The sequence below is a fragment of the Electrophorus electricus genome, chromosome 12 (assembly GCF_013358815.1).
Source record: "Electrophorus electricus isolate fEleEle1 chromosome 12, fEleEle1.pri, whole genome shotgun sequence".
In the NCBI taxonomy this organism is placed as follows: Eukaryota; Metazoa; Chordata; class Actinopteri; order Gymnotiformes; family Gymnotidae; genus Electrophorus; species Electrophorus electricus.
The window spans coordinates 13,065,990-13,085,275 of NC_049546.1; the positions used below are offsets into that span (position 1 = coordinate 13,065,990).

General features: G+C 40.6%; 1 protein-coding gene across 1 annotated transcript in view; it reads right to left on the minus strand.

The window, feature by feature from the left end:
- nexmifb (neurite extension and migration factor b) overlaps positions 1-19,286 on the minus strand; it is a 39,807-nt gene continuing 20,521 nt past the window's right edge. The window contains exons 2-3 of the mRNA XM_027031569.2: positions 11,064-11,188; positions 1-7,153 (exon numbers count right to left, since the gene is read on the minus strand). Of these exons, the coding sequence (XP_026887370.2) occupies positions 3,105-7,153; positions 11,064-11,139 (4,125 nt within the window). The 5' untranslated portion in view covers positions 11,140-11,188 and the 3' untranslated portion in view covers positions 1-3,104. The remainder of the gene's footprint in view (positions 7,154-11,063; positions 11,189-19,286) is intronic.

The following is a 19,286-nucleotide window of genomic DNA, read 5'->3' on the forward strand; positions in this document are numbered from 1 at the left end:
TTCAAAATCTCATTTTAATTGTATATTTACTCCATAAACATTATTACAAAACTCAGCAAGTACCAATATTACATTGTCACCATACAGGCGGATTCACAAATATTTAAAACTTTTGCAACACAACATAAACAAAATAATACTAGAATAATTTACATGAAAAATCTATAAAACAGCAAGTAGTTCACAAATTAAATTTTTTTTTTCTTAATTTTTTTAGTTTGCTTATTTGTGTTTTCCACAATAACACAATGCTCCCACAACAAGGTCAATTTCCTCGTACAAAACTCCCAACAAAAATGTAGATTTTTTAATGTTACTTAGTATTTTGGTTTTTAAAACCAGAAACCTTTTCATTATACATCCTTTTCACAGCCTACAGAGGCGCAAAAAAGGTTACTCACACACACTAATACTTCACAGCACTTTCTAAGAAAAATATACACTTACAAAATATGTTACAAATTGGCACAGAGAAAAATATACAGTATTTTTGTAATGTCAAGAGTTCATTAAGAATCCTTCAACTCGACAGTATTTATAAAGCTCAATAATTTTTTCAACAAAAAGCAAAAAGTAATCCCAATTAATGTCAAATTATTATTGTGTGAATATATATCCATATATTGTACATTCATAAAGAGGGGATCTTTTTTTTCATATTCATACAGAAGTGTGTGTGTGTATATAATTTTTTTTTCCTTTATTGAATCTGGGAGGGAAAAAAACTTCCTTAGCACCAGTAAGAGGAGGCAGCTCAACAGTGGCACACAGTACAAATCTGAAGAAGTACATTCAATTGAAAATAGGCAGAAATTAGAGAAGGCAGATGTTTGGGCATGATGGCCCATGTGCAGTTTACCCATCATCAGCATGAACTGCTCCTAAACATGGCAAGCTAGACAGAACAGAGAGGGCAGAAGGACACAGAGTAAAACTATGTTATGGAAATATTTTGGAGAATGGAATGATCCAGAGCATTAAACCATTCTCAACCATGTCCCTTAAAATATTTTCTAGAAAATGACGTTTATATTTTAAAGTAGAAAATGCATATTTCAGTAAAATGAAACAATAATTCATTTAATTCAAAGTTATTTCAGTTTTTAAGTTGAACTGAAATAGCAAATGCAGCATCTCTTTTACAAGCAGCATATTTTCTGATAATCATAGACGTTCATTGGTGTGCAGGATTCTAATCAAATTCTCCACAGAGTACCACTGTGGGAATGTCATCACTAGTCAAAATACCTATAGAAAATTATAATGAGCTTCCAACACTATTTACCTTAAATTGTATATGGATTTCTTTATTAATTTGAGATGTTACTGGATTAATGTGTTGTAAGTCTTTTTATGTATACAATGCATCAATATTTTCTAGAATTTAAAGATGTAAGACTTGCCAATAAAGTAATTGTTTGCTGCCTTTATACTCTTACAACAACTCTGAAGTCATCTGGTCATGTTTGTGTTCTGTAGCAGAGGACTTTACATGCTACCATGTAGGTAGAACAGTATAGTAATAAACAAGTGCCCAGTGCCTGACACCTATGTGACATACCAACTGTGGTACTCTATTCTTTATAAAAAAAATTATAAATCGTATAAACCACTACATCCAATATTACAGTCCAGTGCAGGGCCTATCTGAGGGCCTACTGAACCATATCTGGATATTTCCATTAACTGTAAATGTTCAAGATAATTTAAGGGTGTTTTACAAGTGTTTAACTTTTTTTTTCTCAGATTTAACATGGGAGTTATCCCTGTCGGTTTCCATGCCAATTAAGTTCACACATACTTTCCCACCAATTACAGTAAGGGGAATTACCTCATTTTGACTGTGCTTACACTTTGACATCAGTTAGAAGTCTTTATCTATCCCGAATGAGCACTGTACATATATTCTCTGCTTTTTGTTAAAATGTTTCTCTCCTCATTTGTCTTTTTTAATCTCAAAGCCAGGTTATGCTGAGAAAAGCTGAATTTGGCAAGTAGATGGAAAAAAGGAAAGTCTTCAACGTCTTGTTGTTTTGGTTAAGTGAGTGGTTATGTACCACTGTCAGCTGCAGGTGCTCTTCACAATATATGGTCCCAAAAGCAAAGAGGAAAAATCTGGAATGTTAACTTTCACAGAGCCTCAAAAGAGAAGGGCCAAAATTCTTATAGATAGTAAATGAAACAGCCAGAATTCATATTCATAATAAATTTGTTCACATTTGGCACATAGAGCTTAAGAATTAATGTTTGCATTAAATAGTGCATTTCTGTACAGGGACATAGACAACAAAAAAGAAAGAAAAGGCAAAAAAACATGAAGCACATTTAATTCCCATGTCTTAGAAATGTCCCTCGAAGGTAAGCTCCAGTAAAACTCCTGTAAAAGCATAGTAAACGCATAGGATGAAAATTCAACTTCGTTCCATCAATAAAAAAATGTTAATCTGATATGTCTTCGATACAAAATGGTCCCATTATGTGCTATTGATGTCTTGGGGCCTACAAAGAATGTTGATTATCCTAGACAGGAAGCTGAGCATTTCCCACTTGAAAAAATCAGGCAGTATGAGGGAGAGGTCAACCTGTTCTGCATACAGAAACTAAGGGGGGGGGGGGGGGGTGTGGGAGCTTACACAAATGCATTTTTGTCCGAATAGCTATGTTTCAAATGAGGAATATAATTACATAAGTTTAGGGCAGCAAATTTCACTGTTAAAAGAAAAGTCTTGCAAAAAGACATTGTATTTATCAAGGATTTTTCTCTTCAGACAAAAAGAATCAAAACAACTACAAGGAGAAACAGCAAAAGCAAGAAGAAAATGCAGCCATGGTATTTTAAAATCTCAGTCAAGCCTTAAACAATCACTCAATAGGTAGTTTGCAAGTACAAGAATTTTCTCATGCAAGATATCTATATCTTCTTGGGGCTCAAGGTAGGAAGTGGGTAGGTGGGGTCAAAAAATAAGAAGAGTGGGTTGAATTTAATGTAATTTCCATGCATCTCTGGCATTCTGTCAGTCAGTGCAGGTATGTCAGGGACGAGGGCTGAGCAGGAAGTTGGGGGGAAAAGTGAGGAACGTGCATCAGCAGCTAGTTACAAAATATTACCTCAGTTTTTCAAAAGAGGTCATCAGTGCTATGTCCTTACTCGGGTCTCGCTCAGCCCTCTTGCCCTTAAGGTTTTCGATCCGAGGGAATTTTGCACTGGTTTTGTGACGGTACATCTTTTTGTGTGCAGGCCCATTTATGCCAGGGACACCAAGGTTAGGCTTGTCAAACATGTTACAGCCCAGAGTCAACTGGGGGAAAAGGGGATGAGAGGCATTTAATTTCGCCTGATTTTTGCTACCTTTGCCCCCTGCTTTCCTGCCTTTGGTGCCCCCAACAGAGACAGCACCTTTCTTTTTGGGATCAGATGAGGTCCCTGCCAGGATTTTGAGAGTCTTTAACTTCAGACTGTTCGCCTCTGAGGGTAAACAGATGTCTACTGCTGGGCCCCATATTGGTTCAATAGAGGCCATCATGAAACGCTGCACCTCAGCCATCCCCGATACAATGTTAGAAAGAATGTTTGAGGGCTCTTCAAACTCTCGTTGGTCATCAGCCTGACTGTTTTTCTCTGGCCAGCCCATGCCTGGCCAGTCGTCAGAACTGTTGTCTGTTAGCTGGTGGGACATATACTTTGAGCCTCCAAGCTGGCTTTTACCACTCTTTTCATCCAATAAGGCTTTTAGCTTTTTGGATGCTCGTGAATTCTGTCTTGGGCTCTTGACCTTCTCGCCCTTTGCAGCTCTTGGTGTTTTGCTTTTTTTGGTGACCTGACCTGCAGATTGTTTGCTGCTGTTTTTCCTCTTTGACTTTGCACCTTTTATCCCACCAATCATGTCAGCAGCCTGCTCATAAAAGTCGGCCTGATTCACTCCTTCCTTTTTCAGACATAAGCAGTCATCTTGATTAAAACTGTGCAACTGATAGTGGTGGCTATCACCTGTGAATCCAGTCAGATGATTTTGCTGCTCTATCATGGTACAATTCCATTTCATTTCTTGGTTGTCCTCCAGTGGCATCTCAGACCCATTTGAGAGAACCTTGGCTTTTCCCACCATCTTCATCTCTCGCCCTATGACCTGGGGGGATAAATTGGGTGTCTCAGGGGGTGATAGCTCGGACAAAGATGTGTGTCTGAATTTATCTGGAGTGAAGTTAGAGATATCCAGTAAGTCTGTGGACTCCCTCAGGGGTGTGATTGCATCAATACTCTGCTGAATCACCAGTTTGGGACTGCAGTGGGCCAGAAAGTTCTCGTTCACATCATCCTCACCATCCTTCTCGCAGGACTTGAGACTCAGAGAGCTGTAATTGCTGGAAGTAGCTGACAGCGAGCCAACTGAGTCAAAACTGATGAGCCTGCCGTTGTCAGTGTGCAGTGTGCCTCTTTGAAACTGTAGCTGGCCCTCCACGCAGGGAACCTGACACACTTGAAATTCTGCATCAGGCGGCAGCGCCTGCTCGGGCATGTAATTTTTTTCATAAAGCATTCTGTTGCCTTCCAGACCCAGTTGGCTGTACCCTGGCACTGCCAGATTCTCTGACATTGGCACAGGCATGGCATTAGAGAAATTGTTGGGCAGGATGGCTGTTTCAGGGATATTTGAAGTGAATTGCTGGTTTGGGCCAAGCTGGGAGTGCCACATCTGGGTGAGATTTGGGCAGTTCTGGGGTGACTGTTGGAGCTCTGATTCAGAGGGTGGGGAGAGTACACAGCTTTGGGCCAGCTGAAGAGAAGCAAATTGTTGATCTTCCAATGAGAGTCCCAGTGAATGTTGCCTGGGGGTCTGCTGAGGGAAGAAAGGGACACCAGAGCTGCCTGAGGAATCTGAAGCATCTAATAATGTCTGTAGGTAGCCTCCGGGGATAACGGGTACACTCGTGGCCACATCCTGGGATGACGTAGCATTATTAGGGGAGCAGGTGGCAGACATGAAAGCAAATTTTTCAGTATCCTCAGGTGTTTGACTCTCACACAACTGGGGACTGTGTACAGCTGAGTCAATCTCTGTTTCGTTGCCACCCCCTACCATGTCCTTATTTTCTAGCACTGCACAAGCGTCAGCTGGGTTTGTCATGCTTTCGCCACTCTCTTCAAGGTCTCTCATTTTCTTGCACTTCAGCCTCGCTTCGCTTTTGAATTTCCGTATTCTGACCATTTTATTTCCCATTCTCCTCTCCTCTCTCTCTTGTGATCTGCTCTTTGGGGTAACAGTGTGTATGATGTCATTTGCATCTAATGCACTTGCACAGCTGGAGGCTGCCATTGTTAATGGCCTTGCTGTGGGGGCCGTCTCGTCTTTAGTGCCAACGTCCACCCTGGGATCAGAGGGAGAGAAGCCCTGCTTCTGGGGTGATTGCTCCACAGTTTGAATCCTCTGAATCCTGAGTCTGTTTGCTAGCTTGTGTTTCCTTTTGGGAGGACTGGAACTAAAGGGCCGATGGCGACCATTAAGATGGAAATTGTGTTTATCTCCTGCCGCCTGCCGAAGCTGCTCCTCTTGCTCCCTGTGCTTCTCCTGCCAGAAATCCTTCAGAGGAGCGAGTTTTTGATATTCGCTGATTAAGTCCTCAGTTAAACTTACAGTTGTGACTGCTGGATCAGTTTTGCTGAGCTTCACACACATGCGTTTTTCTCCTTTGAACTTGTTAATAATTATATATTTGATTATCACAGGTGGCTCCTTGCGGGAGGATTTTCTTCTCTTTTTAGGGCACCAATCATCATCCTCTTCCTCTTTAGGACCACAAGACAGTTTCTCACGCTTTTCATTGTTTTTTTCACTTTCAATTGAGTCAACATCATAAAGGTAGTCATCACTGTACCTCACTTTTCGCTTTGCTCGTAGTCCATAATTTAGAGGGGAAGAGCATACATTCTTTAGAGAAAATGAATTTCTATGTTTGCCCTCATGGAAAGTGTCAATGGAGTACCCAGTGCAGGAACTGTCATCACTGTACTCTCCTGAGTCTTCAGCTGAGTTGCTAGAATCAATGAAGTAGTTCATTTTTGGACTGTAATCAGGTGTCCTATCTAAGGAGCTGTCATTGTCATCTCCTTTACTTTCATGTTCTAGTCCAAGCTCTTCAGGTTTGGGTAAGAGTCCATCCACACTCCGCCTAACTACATTAGTCTCTTTTTTAGTGCAGTTCACTAGGACACTGGGGAAAAAGTTGAATTGTGCTTCCTCCTGAAGAACATTAGTTTTTTCCCTCATGTTGTCTTGGAAGGACTCATAGCGGATCTTCAGTGAGCACATGTCACTGCTTAGTGTTGAATCATCATCATCATCGTCAAACATGTAGTTGTCCACATCCTCCTCTGAGAAGAGGTTCACTGAAAGCTCATTTTTTGAACAGAGGTCCAGCAGCTCCATTTTGCTCTCACTGATGAAGGACTCAAAGTAACCCCAGTCCTGGTTTGAAGTGGTGAGCAGGCTCTCTTCTCCATTGCACTTGTCCAGCAACAGACCTTCATGCATGTTTTTGGATGTCTGATTGGGCTCATTTTCTATCTTTTCCATATCCTTTTTTCCCTCCAGCTGGGACTTAGGCATGGGAAAGCTCAAAAGTTGGTCAGACAAGAGCTGCTCCCCATAATTGCCTGTCTCACTGGTGCTCATGCACTGCATGCTAATGTCAGAGAGGGAGCAAGCATCATACTCCTGGTTAATGTCGGCCATTTTGAGGCTTACACTGGGCTCAGCATCCGATGTATCCTTGGTCTCGACACCGCAGCCCAGGCAACTGCGGCTCTGCTGAATCAAGCAGTCTTCGGTCAGCCCAGAGACACCCATTGACTCCATCATGGTGAAGGGTGGCTTGGTGCTGTCTTCCCCCAGGGCCCAGCGGCTCACATCCTTGGTAACACAGGATGTGAGGGAAATGCCGTGTCCGCAGAACTCATCAGCGGGCTGCTTACGGGCCTCGGTGAGAGTCTCTGGTGAAGGTGGGCCCGAGAATTGATACTCCCTTAATGTCAGTGCCACCCTTTGGCAGTCTGAATCCCCTCTTTGGGCACTCAATGCAGCAATTGAAGATAACGGGGCTAAGGCAGCATCTGGAGTACCATACAGCCTCAGATTACTTCTCAGCTCATGTAATCCTAGACAAAAAAACAAACACAGAGTTATGTGACAACTTGCACTTTAGCTGCAATCCATGCCAATAATATGGGAATTTATTCAAATTTATTTATATAGCAGTTTTTACAACACTGTTGTCACAAAGCAACTTTACAAGTGTCCTAGTCCAAGCCCCCAGTGAGCAAGCCAAGGGCAACAGTGGCAAGGAAAAACGCCCTAGATCATGAGGAAGAAACTTTGAGAGGAACCAAGACTGATATATGTGTGTATGTGTGTGTGTGTGTGTGTGTGTGTGTGTGTGTGTGTGTTTGTGTAAGAGAGAGAAACAGAGATAGATAGATAGATAGATAGATAGATAGATAGATAGATAGATAGATAGATAGATAGATGGGGTGTGCTAGGTGCTAGTTTACACAAGGAGATAGGTTTGTTTGCTTTGAATAATTAGTCTGTGGCAGCTGGGGCAGATAGGGTACATACACATGGGAAAAGGCATACCCATATGTTAGAAACAATATAACCAATACCACATCCACCTGCCTCCCTCATTATCTGCAAGCTGTTGAATTAAATTAGCCCTTAAAACAGCACAGTACAAAACTTCACATAATACAGTATAAAGTGAGAAAGTGAACACAAAAATACAAAATGGTTGTAAGCTAAATGCATGAGCTCTTTCAGAAAGCAGCAACAAATCTATAACATTCTTGCTATAATATTCTGAATGCACGATTTGGGATAATTTGGATCAGGTAATATTTCTTTGGATCTTGGGCAGGGAAAAGTTTTGAGCAGCTTGGGTTATCAACTAGAAAACAACCACTTAAATGAAATAGCTGCACAGTGTAGCCAAATAAACCAGACTATGTTGCTTGAATAAATATTGCTTTGATTTGTGATGTAACTCTCACAACCTAACACCTGAAATTACTTTATGACATGCTTTAAAAGTACTAATTTCAGTGACAAATAAATACCACTTTTATAGCTTTTGCATTTAAAAAATTGCCGATTGCCTTCTTAAAAACTCCTTGTTGTTTTCATTTAATGTTTTCTAACACACAGAATGCACACTGCATTGTAGATAATAAACAAGTTTAAAGCCAAGAGCAAGTCTATTTTTAACCTTAAATTGTCAGTTTGATTTTAAAATCTAACTGACAGCTATATATTGAAAACATGCTAACCAAACAATCTTTTTCTGTACCATATGTCTAAGAAATGCTCTTCTGAATACTGTGTGTGTGTGTGTGTGTGTGTGTGTGTGTGTGTGTGTGTGTGTGTGTGTGTGTGTCTGTGTCTGTGTGTGTGTGTGTGTGTGTCTGTGTGCGCTCCTGTCTGGCTATAAGGCTCTGTTGCACTGTAACAGCTGAGAAGGTAATGGTCCAGCTGAAAACAGATGGCTCCATGACAACACCATATCCCTCCAAGCCAAAACACTAACCCGAACATGAACAATCATACACATGCGCACATATACCCTTAACTATCACACAAAAAAAATATTTACACCACTCTGGTATGACAATTACCACTTCGCCAGGTGTGAAAGTTCTAGAAAGATAGAAATAAAAATAATCTTGTGCGGTCTTATAGAAAAAGTCAAGAACTACACAAATTCATGAAGAAATACCTTATTTATAGAAAGGCGCTCATAGCTATGAATGTGCCACGTTGATGCTGAATGATCTATGGCACGAAAGTGCTACTGCCTCTGGGGCATTGTAGTAGAAGAGTAGAAGCTGTCCCTTTTTATACTTCTATGTATTCTGTGTTCTTTATTTATCTACTGGCCACTCTGGCATACTGATCATGGATGAGGTCCCCTTTGTCTATACAAAACAACCTATTCAGGATATCAAAGGCAAAAAAAACATACTCTATGAATCTAGTAAATATATCCCACTTTATTCAATTCTTTGATCCTATAACCATGGTCAAGGGGAAAATGTGTTCTGCTATTCCAGATCTGTGGATTACAAAAGAGAATTCAGGACATTTATTTAGTTACAATCCACTATCTAATGTAAGAGTTTTAGTGATTATGTCTTGGAATAGACTTTGCATGTTAGTCCAGAACCTTCAGCTGTTCCAACAAAAAATTGCTGCTTTTTCTGCCAAGCTGTGGAGCAGAATATCACAGGGAGCTGACAGAAGCTGACTAATTGGTTCTGACATCGGAGGGTGAGAGGGAAGTAACGTCACATTTTCACTTGCTATCAAGTATCAGAAATATTCAACATAAATGTACAGTTTGAGATAATTGTTCATTTATGTTATGCATAACAAAGTGCTGCATGCCTTCTTTATTCCTTTTTACCACAGTATTTCAGTATTATATGGACACTCACAAATGAGCATATGGGGGTGATATTGACTTTGGCAAAAGGCAGTGCTGTCCTGAACCTAACCACTGCCAAGATTTACTATGTTACACATAGCACCAGAACCATGTAAGACATAAGAAGAATCACAAAGAATTTACCTCATATTTTCTTCACACATAGCCTTGAGCCACAACCAACATATTATGTATGGCATACATGGAGAAATGAAGACCTGAATATGATTATATCTGCTAATGAGTAACTTTTGTTATCTGATTGAATCTGATCAATGATGCTCTCTAAAGCCATGTGAAGAATTAATAAATAGATAAACAGATAAATAAAACAAACAGTGATGGTTAAGTAAAGTGATTTGGATCCAAGCTGGCATTTCCAGTTTCCAGCTTATGATTTCTCATATTTGTTGTCCCACTCTAGTTCTAGTCTCTACCAGCTCTGTGAGTATATGACCACAAACCCGCCTGTTTTAAAATGATGGAATGGCAATCCTGCCTCGCATGTTTTGTTTTAGAGAAGCAAATTTCCCCTTTGTTGATGTGAAATGGAACAAAAAGCTATGGGTTGGTCTTTTTTTACAAGCTTTTTAAACCTCATAATGTGTGTGTTTGATAATCCTTCCCCACCTTCATATATTGCTGTCTCAAAATGTTTGAAATTGGGAACAAGTGAGAAGTTTGCACCAGTGAGTACATATGCTAGATGTCTCCAACCAATACAAGTAAATATCACATGGTATTAGGCTGGCAATTGACCAATAGCTTCAACACAGAAGTGAAGATTTCAAGATATTACCAAGATACAGTATACTAAAGCCATTTTTGTTTGTGACATTTCCATTGTCCCCTCCCATCTTTCATCTGATGCTACCACACAGAGGCACCTAGATTCCAAAGGTGTGGGGGAAACCATTGTGAGAGAGCGAATGGTAGCCAGGAATTTGTTATAGCAGCTGGCAGTCTGGTCCTTAATGGTCTCTGGCATTTGTGAATGGTGTAGAAACATCAATTTATCCACACCGGATGTTGGTAATTAGAGACGAGTAACTGTGGGATGATTCATTCCCACCCCCTGCCCAACTGCCCCACTCATGGAAAAAGGCTATAATTTGCAAGATCAGCAATGTTTGTCATTCATTGAGATCAAGGCCGATCTCTGATGCTTATCTCTGTGATCAAGAAAATGCTGTCTGTCCAGCTCCAGGCTCCAAATCCCTCAGCTGGACCTGAGTAAAGCGACCAGTCATGATAAACTGGAGGTACAGCACAGTACAGCTACGTGCACCGGAGCCTTCCTACACCAACACCACCAGCTACGTGAATGAAGATTAATGCACAATGTGTTTAATCCAGGTGGAACAGAGTAGAATTTCATGGCTTCATGGCATCCACACTAACTCAAGGTGCAGCCTTTCTTTCTTCCTGGTTTATGAAACGAATGATAATCACAATCACCTCGAAAGAACACAGAGTGTAGGCTTTATCTTTTGGATAATTAATGGTGGACTGTTAAACTGTAATAGAATTGGAAGAAAAACCAAGAGCAGTACAAATTGTTCTATTTACTGAAGGCTTTATTGCCTTACCGGTCTGGTCCAATGCACTGGTCTGTGCTGAATTCAAAGCCTGCACAATGAGACTGGTCTCCTTTGGGACATCCATCAATTAGAGAAGGCGTTACTCCTCGTGTGCATCACCTCCACTGTCCCACCTAAAGACAGAACCAAACAGGCAAAGCCCTTGACATATTACCCCAATAAAAATGTTGGTAGAAATGTTCCATTGGTTAACTATGACTTACAAATTTATGTCAGCTTGCAGATGCTTCTTAACTCACAAGCCTCTCATTTACAATGCCTTTCATGGACAGTGTTTTAAATGAGACTCCACTCTGTCAAGGACCTGAGTTACTCACGGTATGAACTTTAAATCTACGAGCACTAACTTTGTAAAGATTCATGGTTACCATCACCAAGGCAACGCAATGCAATACTTTCCTTTTTTAATCTCAATTTCACATTGACATTATAGTTGTTAACCCCTGGAGCACTTCTATGTATATATAGCTTTCAATTTATTTGTGAAGTTTCTTTACAGTTAAAGTGATCTGCTCTTCACTAACCGGCTAAGTTATAACAAACCAGCTGCTGAAGTGAAAGTACGTGAGCTACAGAGCTGGACTCTGAATATGAGGGTAAAGAAGCTGGAGTAAAATTTAAGGTTTTACCTAAAACCTCTCTCAATTTGTTGTTCTTCCACCACAGTGACAGGAAAAATGAGAGAGAGGCAGATAGAGAGGAAGAGGTCGCATCATGTCTAATGAGCAACAGGAGGAGAAAAAAGCAAAAAAAAAAAAAAAAAGCCAGACAAATTTTCTTCAAAGAAAAGATGAAGCTGAGCAGAAGTTTATGTGCGAGGAAGTCACCCATGAGGCTGAATTAATACAGTTTGGGTGGTGCATTGCGGATACTGCCAGTGAAGCATGCTTGCGGCAGCAGAGAGGGAAAGAGAGCCTCTGTAGTCGAGCAGTCATGAACATGTTGGATTAAATGTCAGTTGAGGGATACTGATTGCATATAACAGCATCCCTCTGGCTTAAGTATTCGGCTGGAGAACAAACCAACATCCAACAATGTTCCCCACATGTGCAGCCATGTTAACTCACTCCATGCCATTCTACTCTACTGTATTTATTTATCCTTTGTTGAACAAGGATCATTATTTACAAACATAAGTTTTATCTTAAAAATTTGGTAAAATAAAAAAACCTACTATGGCTTCAGCCTTTAATGCATCTGATTTGCTACTTCAACAGCAATTCCAAAAACCTATGAAAAAAACATCTAAAAATGATTTTTAAGCACATATCAAAATATATTTAGAAAGAAATAAGGTTCAAGAGTAAATCAAGACTGCATAGAAACATTTATGTTTTGACAAAATTGAATGGCTGCAGCATTCGAAAAATCAATCTTCAGCTTCAAGGTAGAACAAGAGATGGAGCCTGGCATGGGTGCCCAGCTCCTCTGAAGCTGATTGGGCCAGTGAGTAATTACCACATGGTGCGTAGAAAGCCTCACCCCTCGGGTGTGCAGAGTCAGCGATGCAGCTGCCCAATCTGGCTGGTGCATGCTAACGCTTCCAGAGAGGTAAACGGCATAAGGAAGCAAGGCCATGCGTGCAGCAGATAAGAGCAATACCACCGAGTTGCTGTGTGACAGCACAACGTAGTGAGAGCACAGACAACCCCGGGAATCACAGAGCTGCTTTGTGGCTTTTTTCTAGTACATCAACAGATATATTTGCTATGGTATGCAGTAAAAAGAGAAAGTGTTCCATAATACTGAAATCTTTTCCCACAATGTTCTCCAGCTGATTTTTAGGAACTGAGATGAATGAAATCCTACAAAGTGCAATTATACCACCCCAAAATTTCCTGTGCACACAGTGAACCTATAAACAAAGTCTGATGTTAAATACTGTAAAAATCACAGGTGATTAATTAAACAGATGTAAGTGAAAGTAAGGGTATCTAACAGCACAAGAGAAAAGAGACAATACTGTAAACACAAGGCTAGCGGCCCTATAAGGGAAGAGTGATTCATTGGAGTGGGCCCTGGACTCTCATTCTATGAGGCCTACCATTTAGACATACGCATGCATGCATCATTCTCGGGCCCTCCACATCCATGGTCACAATTACCATGCCGGACCCTCGTTCATTCATACCGCCGACATGAGTGACCAATGACGTTTGACTTGAGTCACCATGCCAGCATTCACACGTGCCTCTACAGTCGTAGTTGTGGAGCTGTAGTAGGAGATTAATAAAAGAGGATAAAAAAAGATAAAGAAATGGCTGCTAATGTAAGATATTAACCAAGCATGTGCGAGTGGAAGCACAATAGAGGCATTCCTCTCGAAAATAGTGGGTAAAACAGGCGTGATATAGAACAATGAAACAGATGATACTAGGTATTATCTAAATATGCAGCAATATGGGTAAGCTTAGAAGTATGTTCTCATTTTCAGAATAGGCTGAATTTCTTTCCTGTTTTGACCTATGATACATAGATTGCGCATGCTGAAATAGAACATTGCTCTGTGTATCCTTTAATGAGCCTGCAGTGAATTCTTAGCCTGCAGTGAATGTTTTCTAGATGATTAATTACTGGTTGATAGGCTTCATCACATGATAAGACAATAGGATGGTTGTTGGAGGAACCACATAGAAATGCTTCAGGTCTCATTTCTGGCCCAAATCTGAAGAAATGGAGCAGAAACCAAGTAGTTAAATTCTATGCCTTATTCCAGTAAAAAAGAGATGGCTTAAGATGTAAGTCATATATATGTTGTGTGTGTGGGGGGGGGATCGGGCAGTGAGTCGGTAATTTCACATTTTCAGGTACCTCCTAGGGGAAGGAGAATGAGGTGTCAGTTTGCACCCTTGCCATTGCCTGGGGTTAATCTCCTTATTGTATTGGGTCAGTGGATGTGGACCTTAGAATCTACAGCTTTAGAACTATAGCTTCCCTTCCACAATTCATTACATGCGCCAAGGAAATGAATTTGTTAATCCATTGATAGCAGCAGCTAATGCAGTCATGTCCCTAACTTATCTATAATACCTGTTTTAATTATAGCCATTTCAACATTCCATATCTAGATACATTTTCTTCTGCTTTAGTTAATACAATTACAACTATTTATAGCAATATACAATATTTTTATATATAAAATTTTAGAGCTTTCATAAATCATTAATGGATGTCAGGATACACCATGTCAGGATGTCACTTTGCTTTGATGGGTTAGAGTGATTTCTTAACACTTTGAATTGAAGCTATCCTTAAGAAATAGTAGTCAAATAATAATAAAAAAGAACAATAGGATCATCAAGCATGCCATACAATTATGCCAGATTCAGTGTGTTTCCTAAATCAGAAGTAGCCTGAATTTGTAAGATGGACAAAAGAAGCTTTCAGTAATTGTAGGCCATTTGACCTTGTCACTTCAGAAGAAGCAAATAAATATATACTAACACTTTTTTAAGTTCAACGAAAAATCTGAGAGTTGTATTTTTTAACTAAAAATGGTGATTAAAAGCTGGAGAAACAGTATATACTTAATGAGCATCATTAAACAACTCTTCCCCAAACCTCAGTTGATACACTACCCTTCTATTTCTTCTGCTTTTCCCTTGTATATCACAAACACTGCCTAAAAGGCTCCACTCACAGCACTCCTGTATGGAGTAAGCCTACAGCCCACAGCACTCATGTATAGAGTAGGCCTACAGCAAACTGTCATTTTCTGTTTTTTCTTTTGTGGTTTGTTTTGTTTTTTGTTTGTTTGTTTGTTTTATTTGAAATGTCACGATATGTGCTAATGCTGCCTTTAATGGAGTAGCCAGCATCTAATTAGGCATATACCCTCTTGTCTATCTGCTCTGGTGTCGTTTACTTGTATTCACCACCTACTTGTCTCCTCGTTCTCTCTTTATATTTAGGTCTTATATTTCTGGCCATTAGACTACAGTAAGATGCTATCCAAAACCCCATACTAAAATTCTTATGAATTCTACAAACCTTTTCTATCCTCATCCTTTTTCTTTTGCAGTCTGCTTCCTTGCCAAGTCTATGATTTAAGGTATGGTCTCATCTGTTCCCCTTCTTCCTGACACTTTTTAAGCTTAAGCATTGAATAATACCCTGACATCATGAATTTATTATAGAGAACCCACAGTAAGTTCAGTACTCCTCCCATATGTGTTATATGTGACAAAGGCCACAACTGCTCATATTTTCCATTGTGTTGGAGTGCCTATAGAAATGGGCATGCTATTTACAATGTAGCTTCCATCTCACATGCTAATTAATTACTAAAAAAAATTAAAATCAGTTAATCTGTAAAAAAAAAAAAAAACAAATGCAAAATAATGTCTACAGCAACTGCCTTGCAATTTATAAAACTTAGATTTGCATTTAGAAAAAGATGATAATATTTTTGTACTTGTCTGCCATTGCTAATTTGAGTGATGCAGTTCAGTTTTATGGCAAGTTACGCAGAAGAGTTAATAATCTACATTGTACACAGGATGCACAGGCTTTGGGAAAATGCTAGCTGCAGACAGACGGCAACGGCACCCACTGACGCAATTTCACCCAGCTGGACGCTTTTCCTTGGAAATAGCTTTGCTGCTAGTGGATACAGTGTGCCATCACACAACATACAAAACGGTATTACAGGGCACCCTTGCTCTGTTGATTCTAAATACACTGTGATGGATCAGACCATCACATAACTAATGCAGGAAACCTGTTTGTATTTCCTGTTAATGGGAATATTTCACATAAACACTTTTTGTGTGCATGTAGCCCATTAGTAAATTGTTTAGCTATAGCAAGACAGGCCTTAGGGTTAGCAAGAATGAGCTGCATCATGTAGACAATGGCATTGAAGCTATGTAATCTTAACTGTTGGCCAAAGGCCCTAATAGTCACAACGTATATTTGAGAATATATTTGCTTTCATCATGTCACTACCATTTGCACAACTGCCAGGGGTGTTCAGTAAAAGCGTTGAAGGTTTTCAGCCCTCTGTAGCCTACTAAGGTTCAATATTGGTTTTCAAACACAGGAATTTGGGCTAGTTTGTCACATATTTTAAGCTTTGTGATGGTCTGCACATTTGAACCTACCATTTGTTTTTGCAAATATTGCAATTTCTTGCATAAAGCGAGTTGGTCAAAACAGTAAAACAGTATTGGGCCTGGTGTGGTCACTAGCTAATTCTAAACATGTCTGGCAGCCTTCTATAGACAGTGTCCATAACATGTTTCTTCCCCAAAAAAAAGAAAGAAAGAAAAAAAGTGTTATATTCAAAAACTACCCCAAAGGGAAACCAACGGACTACTTCTGAGCTGTAATATCCTGCAGACGGCGCATTGATTCTGCCATCGATTCTGCAGTTTTGGGCTGTGAAATCTTGCGTGCTGCACACTTGTCTGCAAGTCCAAGCCAAAGGGACAGGGAAGAGTTGAGTTTCACCATCTGTTCTTATCTGCCTCTCATTATCTCACTGTTGACATTCGCTTGTTAGTTGATGGGTGGCTTGGAGAGCCCTCCTCACAGCTCTACTATTGTACCTCTCTATGTGCTGTAACGTGGATCTGAGAAAAAGGCAACAGTATGCAGCCTGCCTGAGTAAACTGCACTGTTGTTCGCTCTGCCAAAGGTCAAGAAAGAAAAGTACTGGAAAAATGATTTGCTTAAGGGACAACGCAGGTGTCACCCTTGTCACAAAGCCACTTCCTCTGATTCTGAGTACGAAAGGAAGAGCCTGCAGTTTAATAATTTTGGCCCTACTCCAAATGTTTAAATAATCCTGTATCAAAAGAATAGACAGCAATACATAAATGCATTGTCAAGAAAGATAACAATGGCTGTTGTGTGCATGCCGGGTTCCTATTACTCCCTCCTAATTCCACAGTCTCTCCCTGATGAGTTGACTCTCTGTGTTTCGCCATTTCAACAAAGCCTTCACCTTTGACAGCCGACAATATTGATAAAACGATGTTGTGAGGGAGGGTTTTGACAAGCCATGGAACGGAAGAAGAAAAGAGACCGAGAAGCAGTGGCAGGCGCTAACAATAGCTTTCAGAATCGAGCCGCTCCTTCTCTATGCAGAGGCAGCAGCGCGACAAATAACCGCCCTCCGAGCATGTGAGATGGTCAAAACAGAACTGCTGCCTCTACAGAGAAGATCATACAACCTTATTTGGTTCTAAATTTAACAAACCTTGGGGAACTTTGCCCTATCACTTCTCCCTTTTATTATCTGATTGTACCTCTCAGCTCTGGAAGTCAGCCCCACTTGAATCACTGCGATCGCACCCTTTAAAGTGAGCAACTACTTCGGGGTGAATTGGCACCTTGGGGCCTTGCTGGTGTTGAGCTGATCAGGGGCGATTCTGGGCTACTAGCCATCTTCCTACCTGTCTCACTGGCAGAGGAGATCTAGTGAGGTGTTAAAAGTTGATTAGGTGTCTAAAGGTCACATATCCAAGGCCGTGTCAGTATCCCAGAGGGCCACAGTCTCACAGTTAATGAGCCAAAGCCTGCTGCATTCAGCTAATAGAGCCGCTGCTGGTCATGAGAGTCTGGACAGGGGGCACAGTACCGGTGGATACACTGATTGATGAAACATTGCAGCCAGAAAAAAAAGACAGAAAAACAACCAGCACATATGCTCATCTTGATCAAAAAGTCGGAAAACACGTTGGCCATGGTGGTAATCACAACCATATGCATCATGCGCATTAAACGGGAGGCATAAGAAAGGTCATCCATCTGAGATGTAATTATCATACTGGCAGGCTTGGGTATCTACAGGCTTGGTTATCTGCACACAGTTCTGTTTGCTTGCCTGAATCTAAATCATGAGCGCAGGGGCAGGGGGCGGTAATAATGCAGTGATCGTTCCTAATACAAGGGACATTATGTCCTGGAGGTTTTTGCAGTGAACTCAGGCATTCAGTCAATGTCCTTTTCTACTCAGGCACTATTGGACTGACACATTATTGCTGAACGTGATCGATATTTTTTATTACAGCCGCTTTGTTCAGCCTTTCACACGTGGGCTGCAAACTAATTGACATTTATGCAATTCGAGAAGAAACTTCCTTTTCCTTGAATGTTTCAGTGGGTGTGTTTCTCAGTTTGAGCAGGTAACAGGACATGTCATGATTGACTACATTAACATCTGTCATTTAAGACTCATGTTCAAATAAGACACATGCAGTCTTTGTTTTGGTTGCAGCACTGGGTCTAAAGAGAAGAGTGGCGAACAGCAATCTACAGAGAGGCAGTCAAATCTGATATTTTCATTATACCCATAAGTAATCTTTTATTTGGGATATTACATGGCATTAAAATAAAGTGACACTGGAAACAACACTAAACCTCATCTCGGCATTCGATAGAGCCTGCTATCTAGGCACAGCCAAAGTCTATCCAGGTGAAAACCTGACTGCGGGCAAGCTGGCCATGAAGATGTAGAAAAAGCATCAGGCAGGTGTGAAAATAACCCTAACCATGACAGCAGTGTTGCACCAGTCAGTCACACTTAATTTGCTGCAGCGCCTGAATATCTCCGCAGAGGTGAAAAATAATATGCACCCTTGCATTGACGAGGGCAGCAAGGGGGAATCACACTCAATTTTGAGTCGACTTCCACTAGAATCAATGTAAAACTTGATGCTCCTGGTTCTCCCAAGGGAGCCAGCTTGGGTTGAATGTAGCTGGATGCTCTTGCGCTGTGTGTCAGGCACGACACTGATGAAATCTGCTTGGAAGCATCTTGTCTATCTTTGGGTGAAAGGCTTGCCATGCTGTTCAGGCCCATTGACAAGCATGGCTCAGCAGCTAGCCCCCGAGTCTATTCCATCACCTACTCTCCCGGGAGAGAGGCTGTTCTTTTATTTATTGCAGCCATGACCCTTGAACAGACGAAGCCTTCACTGATTGAGAGTGTGTCTGTTAAACATCTGCTCAACTCTTACAGACAGTCGATTCTGACCACAATTAGCTATGTGACCTATGTTATCCTCACATAACACAATCTGAGTGGTTTAGATGCATTTTTAATTCTTCCATTCTATTATTTTATCATGAATAATAAAAGTTCAATTGCATTTTATTGTTTTTCATATAGTTTCATTGCTTTTATGTAGCTGGTGACATCACTTACTTCACTAAGTACACTTTGTTCAGCAGAGGTCTCTGTTCACATACATAAAAACCTTCTCA